General features: G+C 38.0%; 1 protein-coding gene across 3 annotated transcripts in view; it reads right to left on the bottom strand.

Annotated features, from left to right (window-relative positions):
* The window catches only part of PCDH11X (protocadherin 11 X-linked), a 770,886-nt gene that overhangs the window by 371,071 nt on the left and 386,317 nt on the right, over nt 1-13,498 (bottom strand). For all 3 annotated transcript variants that reach the window (XM_036270518.1, XM_036270519.1, XM_036270520.1), the window contains one exon: nt 4,903-4,980. In XM_036270518.1, coding sequence (XP_036126411.1) covers nt 4,903-4,980 — 78 coding nt within the window. The remainder of the gene's footprint in view (nt 1-4,902; nt 4,981-13,498) is intronic.

Genomic DNA, 13,498 nt, shown 5'->3' with positions numbered 1-13,498 from the left:
GAAGCGAGTAGAGCCCTGGCCGGTTTGGCTCTGCGGTTAGAGCATTGGCCTGCCGTCCAGAGGGACACAGGTTCGGTTCCCACTAAGGGTGCATACCACGGTTGCAGTTTGTCCCCAGCCCTGGTTGGGTCATGCAGGAGGCAGCCACTCCATGTGTCCCTTTCATGTCGATGTTTGTCTCTCTTTCTCTCTCTCTTCCTCTCTCTCCCTCCCATTCTATCTGAACCAAAAAAAAAAAAAAAGAAAAATGTCCTCGGGTGAGGATAAAAGAAAAAAAAAAAAAGTGAGTAGAGTTAATTATACTGTTCTCCATTTAGTAGAATGCACTCAGAAGTAAATGGCTAGATGAAAAATATTATTGATAGATCATTTTATTCACAGAAGAAATTATGTTACCTACCAATGTCCAGTTCAATATGACAACTATTCCAGTCATACCTCCTCTCACACTGGAAGTTCAGACTTTTGGATTTTAAAGTACATATTTTAAAATTGTATGCTTTTCCTCAAAACTGCACTCTGAAGACTACAGTCGCTTTTCAATCAAGGATATAGATGGTAAGTGTATCACTTTGCATACCACCTCCTCTCCACTTTTCCTGAGACTGAATCAGAGGTGCAAGACTTGAAAGTTAGTTTGAAATTTAGCCAAACTTCACTAATTCAGCCTGGAAAAATTTAAAACTTGTAACAATTTGGATAATTCCTAGGTTGAAACATACCTTTTTAAAATCAATTTCTTCCCACTGTGCATATATTAATTTTGTAATTCTTCCCCTAAAGCATCAATTAATGCTGGAAAATACTGTAAAATGTTATCATTATTGAACACGTGACTTTCATGAATTTCAGAAGCACACATGAAATGATAAACAATAAACAGATGTGATTTTTTTTTCATTCCATTTGGGTTGTTTTTCTACTACTGGAGATGTGTATTTATCTATCTATAATTTCTAAAATTATATACTTTAGGACAAATAAAAGGCATTTGAAAATAACAGGTTAGAACACAATTTATGGATCTTAATTTGATAGCCAAGGGGTCAGATTTAGGACCTTTACTTTATTAACAACATTAATTTAATCAGTCACAGAATAACAAATAGCATATGAATGTTTAGACACTGGCCTCCTCAGTCTTGTTAAAAGTCCTCTTAAAGCCTTTCCTAAGAAAACAAATTTGATTGTATTTGTTAGTCACATCTTGAGCTGTCCAGACTGAAATAAGTAAAAGTGGATCATTCAAAATACCTTATTTTAATTTCAAACGGGTTTCCCTCTGAATTAATTTGTTTTAATGAGACTTTACTAAAAGGCACCTAATTAGCATAAAATAAATTGCTTCATACTATGCTGTTAAAAAAACAAAATTTAATGGAGTAAATTTGAAAATCTAATTGGCTTAATCAAGAAATTCATTCCCTAGCCAGTATGGCTCAGTTGGTTGAGTCTTGCCCTGTGTACCAATAGATCACTGGTTCGGTGCCCAGTCAGGACACATGTGGGAGGCCATCGATCCATGTTTCCCTCTCACATCGATGTTTCTCTCTTCTTCTCCTTTCCTTTCTGTCTAAAATCAATAAAAACATTTTTAAGAAAAAGAAAATGATGTAGTATTTGCCCATAACCTAGTCACATCCTGATGTATGCTTTAAAACAGCAACAACAACAAAAAAACGAACTTCATGAATCGGGCAGCATCCCCTGTAGCAAGAAGAAGGTGAAACCAAGGGTCTTGATTTAATGTATAGTTTTGATTTAATATGTAGCCCCAGCACTCTATTCAGTTTTTTTTACAGCATGCCCTGTAAACTTGACCCTTTCCTTTACTAACCCCTGAGGTAGCCAGAAACAATACTGATGGTTGACTAAGGGTCACAAGTTATGGGTTTCTCTTAAGCTAAAGATAACATCAAGCTTAAATTGTGTTTCAGCTCCTGAGCCCTAAAACAGAACACACCTACCCAACATGACCGTGAAACCAGACCTAGGGATGCCAAGCTGAATACAAGACTGAGATAATGATTTATTGCCCTCACCTCGCTCTTGACCAATCAGCAAGATCCACAACTCTAAACTCCTTACTCATGATGACTGGAGATTTTGCTTTATAAAACCCCTTGTCTGAAAGCCATCCTGGAGTTTGGGTTTTTGAACATTAGCTTCCCGTTCTCCTGGATGGTCCCATTCATAACAAAATAGCTGGTCTGGCCTGGCCAGTGTGGCTCAGTGGTTGAGCGTTGACCCATGCACCAAGAGGTTGCTGGTTCTATTCCCAGTCAGGGCACATGCCCAGGTTGTGGGCCCGATCCCCAGTGGGGGGCGTGCAGGAGGCGGCCAATCAATGTTCTCTCTCATCGATGTTTCTATCTCTCTACTTCTTTCCTCTCTCTCTAAAATCAATAAAGAAAAAAAAATAAAAAATAAAAAAGTTGGTCTTTCTCCACTACAGTTCTTGGTGTTTAGTATTTAACTCTGCTAATACCAGGTGGAGGACCTCTTTCTACTCAGTAACAAAGGGCTCCCCAAGGGGTTGCACAAACTGGAATATTTTTATAAGAAGAAGGGTGTCATAGTAAAGGCACTATTAACAAAACAAAAAAAAGAATTATTTTTGGTCTAGGGCATCTCTTCTTCTGGGGAAGAGAACAGCAAGGGTTTTTATCATGCAGATTGCCTCTACTTTCTCTGGGGGATAGAGACTGATCAGTTTACTAGTGCTTGATCAGAAAATTCCAGACTGGTTGATTGTTTTTGGAAGTGGTCGAAACTGTCACTAGATCAAGTTTTGTTTTTTGTTTTTTTTTTTATCCTCACCCGAGGACATTTTTGCATTTATCCTCAGATAGAGCGGGAGGGAGAAAGAGAGAGAGAGAAACATTGACTAGAGAGAGACACATCGAATGGCTGCCACCCACATGGCCCTAACCAGGGCTGGAGGCAAACTGCAACAGAGGTACATGCCCTTAGCGAGAACCGAACCCGGGACTCTCTGGTCCGCGGGCCGACATTTTAACCGCTGAGCCAAACCAACCAGGGCTAGGTCAAGTTTTAAGTTCAGGTTTAGTATCAGGGGCTTTTAGCATGAGTGATGCCATTTTTGTTATCATAATTAGCTTGTTTATTAATATTAACAACAGGAAGAGAGCAAAGGGGGGGGGGCAGACATTATAAGTATGGTCATCTGCGAAGCTTCACCAGGAAGCTACAGCTTCACACAGGATTGTTTCTTGAAGGGAATTTACACCCACCCCTTCCCTGATCCCATATTGAATTGTTGGGAAGAGAAGGCGGAGATGGGCACATGCACAGTGAAGTTGGGGTGACAGGAAAGGTGCTTGCTTGTCAGTTTAGCCTGGGGAAAAGTGGATTGGCTTGTGGATGGACCCCATCAGAAATGGTGAAATGTTGAAAGTGACAACCCCAAACAGAGCTCCCTCTCTCTCGTTTTGCACTTGTGCTCACTTGCTCCAAGCATGACCCATGGCTGTGCAGAACCCACACGCAGTGTACTGCAGCTGTGAACACGAGCTAAGCAGGCCAGATGCTGGACTGGACTGTGCTTTATTTCTTTTTATGTATTTCTTTTTTTTCCCCTTGAATTCTTTTTTTAATTAATTAATTTATTTTTGTTACAGATGTTTCTCCTTTTTGCCCCCAGACACCCTCCTCCCCATCCTGCCCCACCCCCAGCATTGTTGTCTATGTCCATTGGTTATGCATACATGTATATCAGTTCTTTGCTTTATCTCATCCCTCCCCCCCACCCCCATCCTCTGAGGTTTGTCAGTCTGATTCATACTCCTTTCTATGTTTCTGGGTCTACTTTATTCCTCAGCTTTTTTGTTCATTATATTCCATAATAAATGAGATCATGTGGTATTTGTCCATCTCTGATTGGCCTATTTCAGTTAGCATAATACTCTCCCAGGTCCTTCCATGTCATCTCAAAGGGTAAGAGATCTTTCTCTCTTACTACTGCATATTATTCCATTGTGTACATGTACAGCTTTTTATCTACTCATCTATTGATGGACACTTGGGCTGCGCTTTAATATGAAACAAATTCTGGGCAGTGAAATTCTGGCCCTGAGAAGACCAGACTGGACTTCTTCCATGGTGAGACCAAGGGAGATAGGATGTTGGAGGGGAATCCCCTTAATTTTACATCATTAATAAACCTTTCCATGAAACCCCATCCTCCCATGGAGGCCTAAGGAAATTCTTTTTTTTTTTTCGTGGCTCCCCAAGAACTCCATTTCCACTGATAACATTTTGGGCCTGTGTTTTTTTCTTTAACAAGGTTAAACCTTAAATTTAAGTAATATTATTAAAAAAAAAAAAAAGAGTTCTCAACTTTTTCAATATATGATCTCAGAAGTAAACTTAAACATGAATGGAATAGACAATCGTTTAGAATATATTTTTTGAGGAATGCTTATATCTGATCTAGAAAATAAACTAACTTCATTATTATAATCAATCCATACTAGGAGGAACTATGCATGTACTCTCATATTGCCACTTTGAAATTCAGCACCAAACCACCTAACCAAACTTCATAGAAAACACATTGAGAAACACAAATGAAGACTATTTCTCACAAATTCAAGAACTTGGCTGGGTAGCTCAGTTGGTTGGAGCACCATCCTGATGCACCAAGGTTGTGGGTTACATCCTCAGTCAAGGTACATACAAGAGTCAACCAATAAATGCATAAGTAAGTGGATTAACAAATTTATTGTTTCTCTCTCACACACACACGTGCGCACACACACACAAATCAATAAAATCACTAAATACAAATTAGAAAAGAATACTTCTGATACATTCAGAAAAATAAATGAAATAATAAATGAAAGAAAATTAACAGGAAATATCAAGTCTTTCCCTTCATACCTGTGGCTGGGGATGCATCCAGATCTCCACAGTTGTCTCTTTCATGGGAGTGCGGGATCTTACAACCTCCTTCATTGGCTTTAAAAGGGATAAAAACAGAAATGTGTTTAAGTGGTTTGTTAAAAAATAAAAAACATAGTGCGTTGCATACATGCATCAAATATAGGTAAATCGTGCCTGGGTAAATATCATTTCCTAGATATCATAATGATTTAGAATTTATAGTGTGATTGGCACAGCTCTATGTGCTGGGAATAAAAAAAAAAAAAAAAAAAGAAATCCCTTCTCTCATTGAGCTTACATTCCAGTGTTACATTTTTGAGGTCCATTAGACATATGAATAGAATTGTCAAAAACAATTTCAAATATTTAAATGGTTGAAATGTAAGCTGGGGGGCTTTTCATTCAATGTTGTTACAATTCGATTGCTTCAACAGCTTGTATTTAGCAATTCACCATTGTCTGAAATGAAAATCTATTCTATGCGTGCCTTCACATCACAAATTTGCTGTAGTGCAAAGATATTTAATGAATGTTACAAATGCCAATACATTTATAAACTGATACACAGATCCAAACCTACCAACGCAGAACAATTATCAAGGTCTTGAAAATATTATGTCTTTATCCATTTAATTTTCCTCAGGACATACAATATGTTCTCTGTGTTTCAAATATTAAATGTATGCCATAACATTTTCTACATATGCAATTTTCATATACAGGATAGAGCATTTGGTAAATATCATTTGATCTATGAAAGATATTTTTCAAGGAAGCTAAGAAAACCCACTCAGTGACTGTTAGAAGTTTTCTTGCTATAATAAGCATAGTTAGGAGTAGTGACAGAGATCATATGTCTCTCTCAGGACATCCTACTGTTGTTTGGTGTACTTCGATATATAGTTATGCAAGGTCTTGAAGAAGATCAAAAAGTAGCACTGCAAAATGTGTCTCTTTGATACAAGGATTATTAGAGGTTGATTCTTTTTAAGAAACAGACATAGAAAAAGCTCTGAAACCAAGTCAAGTAGAAGTTACCCTTTTGTAAAGCACATTTACATTTTAAAAGGAACATTTTCTTTTGTAAGGATGTCTCCCTCTCTGTACCAGGAGGAGAAGGATGGTTAAATTGTAGAAACTCTGATTATTTTATTCATTTATTTATTTGTATTACTAGTGCATGCCCATTCTCTCAAATCAAGAAAATAAGAGATGATCAGATTTGGAACATCACACTTTGAAGTCCCAGGCGAGCAAACTTTACCTTGCTATCAAATGAAATGTCAAGTTGTGTTTATTAGGCAAGGGCACTGTATCTGTGACAAAAAGAATGCAATACCCATTGATATTAACAGAGCAATACCCCAACTCACGAGAAAGCAACAGTCAGAAGAATTAGGAAATTCAAAGGAAACATCTCTTCACAGCAGAATCTCTTGACAAAAATAAGAAAAGAAGGCTGTGATCAAAGTAAGTCTCTGAAAAGGCCTCTTTGTTCACCATTCAGAGAAAACCACTTATTAATGGTGAGTTAATTAAATTATGTTTGGTTAAAACAGCCACAGAAAATGTGTCAAGAGAAAAGAAACTGAAGACTGTTAGCCTCAGCAAGTCCAGTTCCTCAAAAAGTTGAGGACATTGACAGCTACATCAGTAGTGAATTAGAAACAAACAAAAGCAAAGAATCTTGAGTGGTTTTCCTTGTCTTCCTCAAGAGATAACAGATGTTACAAAAATATTTAGTTGTTGTTATTAACTGGAGGAAGCAATGCCAAGTTTGAAATGGCTGAAGAATTCTTCTCTATGAATATATAAAAGAAAATTAGATAAAATAGAACAGGGTAGAAAAGAATGGGATGGGGTTGGGGTGGGATGGGGTAGGATGGGGTTGGGATGGGATGGGGTTAGGGTGAGATGAGGTTGGGATGGGGTGGAATGGGATGGGGTCGAATGGGATGGGATAGGGTTGGGATGGGATGGGATAGGTAGGGTGAAATGAGATGGGGTTGGGATAAGGTGGGGTGGGATGGGATGGGATACGATGGGATGGGATGGGATGGGGAGGGATGGGATGAGATAGGATAGGATAGGATAGTCTGTTTGGAACAAAAAGGGGGAGATTATTTTTAAAAATCTGAGAAAACAGTAATTCAGTAAAATCTGAAGTGGGATCTGCTAAGAAGTGTTACACGGAATAAAGTTCAGTTGGACAAATTTACAAGGCTTGGGAAAATGTATGATGGTCAAAGCCTATGGTTATTAATGGTATTATACATTAGCCTATACTTTGTGGAGAATATTTGAGTATCATGTGTTATTGAATTTCATTCACTGCTGTTAATAAAACCATTGTCATTCTGTAACCTTTTGTCAAAAACACAGCTGAAGCCCAGCCAGTGCGGCTCAGGGGTTGAGCAACAACCCATGCACCCAGAGGTCACCAGTTCAGTTCCTGGTCAGGGCACATGCCCAGGTTGTAGGCCCGATCCCCAGTGGGGGGCATGCAGGAGGCGGCCAATCGATGTTCTCTCTCATCGATGTTTCTATCTCTCTCTCCCTCTCCCTTCCTCTCTCTCTAACATCAATAAAGAAAAAAAAAAAAAAAACACAGCTGGAAATCCAGACATGCCCTAACACACAAGCAGTTGGGTGGCTTAGTTGTGACAAATTTGTATTGAGATTTTTTGCACTTAGAGCCCAGATTGAAATTTCACTGAGTAAGAAGCACCCTTGAACACCCTTACAGAATACTGAATCCCTTTTCCAATGAGTTTTTGTTGCAGACTTAATAATGTCTCTTAAAAAAACAAATTAATATTATAAGGTAAAAACAATGTTTATATGCAAAACTTATACTGCAGTAATTTTGATGATAAATACAACTGTTTGCATCAAATTACATTATATGCTCTAGCACTATAGAAGTTAAAACAAGAAGCAAAGTCTCCCTCCACATATGAATTTGCATTGGGTCACAACAAATATATAATTGAAAACCTTCCGCCCTAACCTTCAATTACAAATGATTCATCTTCAGTTTAATGGAATGCTAAATGGCACCTCTAAAGAAAATAATTTTATAGAAATTTTTACATGCCTTCCAAGACATAAATATGCTGAACTAAAGCTACATGCTTGTAGTCCAGCTGGTGTGGTTCAGTGGTTGTGCGTTGATTCATGTACCAAGAGGTCACCAGTTTGATTCCCAGTCAGGGCACATGCCCAGGTTGTGGGCCCGATCCCCAGTGGGGGGCATGCAGGAGGCAGCCAATTGATGTTCTCTCATCGATGTTTCCATCTCTCTCTCCCTCTCCCTTCTTCTCTCTCTAAAATCAATAAAGAAAAAAAAAAACCTATATGCTTGTAGATAGATATCAGTATTTAACAGTACCCATCTGGATGAAAAGATGCTGTCAGAGATCAGCTACAAAAATCCATTCATCTCATGAGTAGGTCTGTGTTACATAAAAATTGTACTTATTATTACTAGAATTGATGATTTGACTATCTTTAATTGAGATTTTGTTTGAATATTTTTTTTCACATTTCTTCCTACTTTAATTAAAAGTTATACTTGGTTAAAGACAAACACTTCTGTTCCTGGTTTAATTTCCTACATGGGACTAATAAACAGAACGATTTGAAATATAAACTCTCTTTAAATTTATTTTATTTTATTTTTCTTTATTGATTTTAAAGAGAGAGGAAGGGAGGAGGAGAGAGAAATGAAAACATGGATGAGAGAGAACATGGATTGGCCGCCTCCTGTATGCCCCCCACTGGGCAGCGAGCCCACAACCTGGGCATGTGCCCTGACAGGGAATCAAACTGGCAGCCTCTTGGTGCTTGACTCAATGCTCAACCACTGAGCCACACTTGCTGGGTTTACTTTATTTTTATTAAGTATTTTTTTTTTAAATGTCCCTCCTTTTTCCCCCATGGACACTCTCCACCTGCTCCCGTCCCTGACCCACTGCACGTCATTGTACTATTTTCTGTGTCCATTGGTTACACATATACGCATATAAATTCTTGGGTTTAACTGTTCCCCACCCCCCTATCCCGCTCCCTCTGAGGTTTGTCAGTCTGTTCCCTACTTTCAGGTCTCTGGATCTATTTTATTCATTAGCTTATTTTCTTCATCATATTCCAGAAATACTTTGAAATGTATTTTCCCTTTTGTTATATAAATATATATTCTGACCCTTTACAAAAAGTTTGCTGACCCCTGATTTAGGGAAAAAGGAGAGACCGACTAAGAACTATGATGAATGGACAAGCCTATGAAATAAGTAAAGTCGGGTAGACTTAGATGTTTCTCCTCCCCGCCCCCCCAGAAGAGGTGTTTTTTTGATTGTTTGGTTGTATTAACAAGGCAGGGAAGCCCAGGATGCGGTCAGTATGACTGGAGGGCTACGAAGATGAAGCTTAATGGTGGGACAAATACAGGAGGAAATGAACTAAGCACATAATCTTGGTGGAATTGCAAGTTAGCTGGTGATTTCTATAGTTTTACAATGAGCAAGGTAGAAATGCTCAAATGTATGTGAGCAAAGTCTCTTGTACTACCAGAGTTTCTAAGCAGATTTGTGCTCAGGTTTCAGATTTCACGTTATTTTTAAACCTTGTCTATTAGAGTTGCATTTCCATGCACATGTGAAGCGCCTGCTTGAAACATTTTTTTTTTTTTTTGTCAACTGTGAGCAGTTTGATGCCAGTCTCGACTGCCTTCTGTCAAATGTAAAATGCCAATTTTGAATATCCATTTAATTAAGTAGGGATAGCATTTTAGGTGGTTAAATGTCTCATGCTATGTGGATGTATCTTGTCCATTTCAATTTGGCAACTAAATGTCTTGATTGCATAATATGCTTTAATATTGTAGGGTTTCAGAATGAGTCACCCCTAAATGTGTCTCTGTGGTGTGCAGATGGGTTTGATCTGAAGGCAACTAACACCCCGCAGGCTCAAGAGTAACTTCTGCTCCCACTTAACTACCTAGAAACCTTAAATTAAGAGCCTTGCTCATAATAAGAGATTATCAGATATAACCTTTTTGTCTCATCTTTTTAAAAAAAAAATTTTTTTCTTTATTGATTTTAGAGAGCGAGAGGAAGGGGAGAGAGAGAGAGAGAGAGAGAGAGAGAGAGAGAGAGAGAGAGAGAAACATGGATGAGAGAGAACATCGATCAGCCGCCTCCTGCATGCCCCCTACTGGGGATGGGGCCCACAACCCTGACTGGGAATTGAACTGGAGACCTCTTGGTGCATGGGTTGATACTCAACCACTGAGTCACATCGACTGGGTTGTCTTATCTTTATGGCCGGGAAAACTACTAATTACTGACCGTCTTCCTATGGTGGTGCTTTGACCCTCCGAAATCCCAAGATGCCTCATCTCATCCTTAGCTCAGAGTGCCCTGTACATTTCACTTTTCCTTCCTGTCTCTGAGCCTCTCATGTATGTGGGGTCTCTGACTCTCTCATATATGGGGGGTTCTCATACATACCTATGTAAGTAAATGTGGTTATTTCTCTTGTATAACTGTCCCATGTAGATTTAATTATTATAGAAGCCAAAAGAACCTAGGAGGGTAGAGAAAAGATTCTTCCTCCTCTGCAATATCTAAATATTAGAAATGTGTTGAATTTTGTTCTGTTCAGAAATAAAATTTTAAAGGTAAAATAAAAATGAATAAATAAAATAAAAATAATTAAAAAATAAAAATTAAATTAAAAAAAAGAAATAAAGGTAAAATAACACTTCCATCCTTACAATGTTCTTTCCATTACTCCTCCCCCTTTCACCAAATCCCACAGTTATTTCTTTTTTTATCCTCACCCGAGGATATCTTTTTCCAGTTTTTGTTTAGATGGAGTGGGAGGGAGAGAGAGGACGAGAGAGAGAGAGAAACATCGACGTGAAAGGGACACATCGAGTGGCTGCCACCCACACGACCCAACCAGGGCCGGGGACAAACTGCAACCGAGGTATGTGCCCTTAGCAGGAACCGAACCCAGGTCTCTCTGGACCACAGACCGACGCTCTAACCGCTGAGCCAAACCGGCCAAGGCCAAATCCCACAGTTATAATATCAACAGCTAGGAAATTGCCTAATAGAATAGCTCCAATACACAAAACTGCTGAGAGTTAACTATCGTGCAAGTGAGAGAAATGGCAATTCTAGGGAATATCAGTGCTCTAAAACTTTTATGAACTATTTTAAGAAAATGAAATATGGTTCATCAGTGACACCTAAGAAATAAAATGCAGATTTGCATTTCTGTTTCCTTACATGCACCATGTACTGAACCCAACGGTATCTTCCCTTTTAAGGAATGAGATGTCAAACTGTCGAGAGAAAAGTAAAGTGCTTTATAATAATCACAGGCTTTACAGATTTAAGCCTCATTTTAATCCAGTTCTTATTAAGGCAGGGCTCAAAACTGAAAAGTGAAAAGTGTGTCTTATCATTGATCTGATAGCCTTTTAAGAAGTCCCTGGCATTATTGCTAAAAATAAATAAATAAAAATAACACTTCCCAGAGAAGGAAAGATCGATATTGGATCTTCTTACTTTTCCCGATTTAGATATTATTAGTTCATAGTTAGACATTGAAAGAAAATTCAACAATGTTTAAAATCTATTAACACTGTTTAAAAAATCTATTAAATCTGCTAAGCGTTGTCCTACGGTCTGAGAGTTCCCGGTTCGATTCCCGGTCAGGGCACATGCCTGGGTTGGGGGCTCGATCCCCAGTAGAGGGTGTGCAAGAGGCAGCCTATGGATGTTTCTCCCTCACATCAATGTTTCTATCTCTCTCTTTCTTCCTCTCTCTCTAAAAGAATCAATAACAACATATTTAAAATAAATAAAAAAAAATATATTAAATCTTTTAAGCACAAATACATTATTTTACTTGTGATGCCCTGTTGGCCTAATTCAATAGACATACATGAAAGAAAAAGATGTTCATTTATATAATTTTACATTTCAGAATCCAGAAAAAGTCATGCTTCAATAAAATTGTCTATAGTCTGCTTGAATGATTTTGCTTATGGATGTAGGAAGAGGCTGGTTCATAATAAGCATCCATTCAGACTAAAAGCCCCAAAATTGATTAAATCTCTCCCAATATTTTCTCTGAAGCAAGAAGTAAGAAAATTGTCAACTAAATTTCCATGCACAGAAATGTGAATAATAGCTCAATAAATACAGTGATACAGCTTTTGTGATAAATGGGAAAATAGTTTCAGCTTTCAAAAGATTTAGTCTTTCAGGACAATAACAAGGAACTGTTATAGGTGACCAAAAAAACTAAAATTCACTTCCCAAAATATAACCTTATGAAGCAGCATAATTTAATTGAAACTCCTAAATCTAGCCAGACCTTCTAACTGTTCTTCTCGAATGTTTCCCGAGTGTGGAATAGAATCTGGGCTTCAGCGACCTGACGTATTAATTCATTCTTTAACCTAATTAATTCCAAGACTACTGTGTGAAGTAAACCCAGACTGGTTCCGTGGTAGTTTCAAAGAGAAATGTGAAATGCATCACTTATTCTCCCACTTGGAAATTTAATTGTCACTCAAACCTAATGGAAATAAAAATCCCAGTTAGAATAAGATCATGACATTTCTAACTATAGTCTCAACATTACATTATTGTTTCAAAATCTAGCAGAATGAGAAAGCAGAGGAATTTCAATGTATTCAGCAATCAGATTTCTTTCTCCAATGTAGCTGATTTTCCACTAGAAGTGTAAGCATGCTTCTGTGTTCTTGGTAACTAGCCACACTCCAGGAATCTTGAGTTTTGCAGAAATGTGACATTCTAAATGGTCACAGACATCACTTTATTTTAGCTTATCAAAGACTACAAGTGACTTTAACTGATAGATTATGGATATTTTATTGACATATTGACAGATTAAGGGAAAAAAATATTCTCCAACAAGCATAGAAGACATTTTTGTTGGAGTCCTATGTAATTTCTACCACAATGATATATACCTAAAGACATATCAATATGTAAGTGCTGTTTTTCATGATTACATTTATGAAAACTTTCTCTCATTGTCATTTCCTTATAAAAATCAAGACATTTACTATAGAAGTAATATCCATCAAAACTATGACAAAGTTTACAAAATATGAAGTGGAATCTGGAGCTTATATTTGCCCACAATATATTTTGGCCCCGCTGGTGTTGCTCAATGGTTGAATGTAGACCCACGCACCAAGAGGTTGCTAGTTCGATTTCTAGTCGGGGCACATGCCCAGGTTGTGGGCCCGATCCCCAGTGGGGGGGCATGCAGGAGGCGGCCAGTCGATGTTCTCTCTTCTCGATGTTTCTCTCTCTCAATTTCTCTCTCTCTGAAATCAATAAAGGAAAAAAAATAAAAATTATATATATATTTTGTTGAAGGATTTCATGTTAAAAGCCTTGGCAAAAATATCAATTTTAATTTTTATAATAAATTACAGGGCAGTTTGCAACTGCAGGGAATATACTTCAGAGATTTTCAGAAATCAAAAAGGCCCTTAGTTAATCCATATTCTCCCTAACCTTTCTTAAGGTCCTTCTGCCGT

The sequence above is a fragment of the Molossus molossus genome, unplaced genomic scaffold (assembly GCF_014108415.1).
Source record: "Molossus molossus isolate mMolMol1 unplaced genomic scaffold, mMolMol1.p scaffold_m16_p_2, whole genome shotgun sequence".
In the NCBI taxonomy this organism is placed as follows: Eukaryota; Metazoa; Chordata; class Mammalia; order Chiroptera; family Molossidae; genus Molossus; species Molossus molossus.
This window is presented reverse-complemented; position numbering and strand designations above follow the sequence as displayed.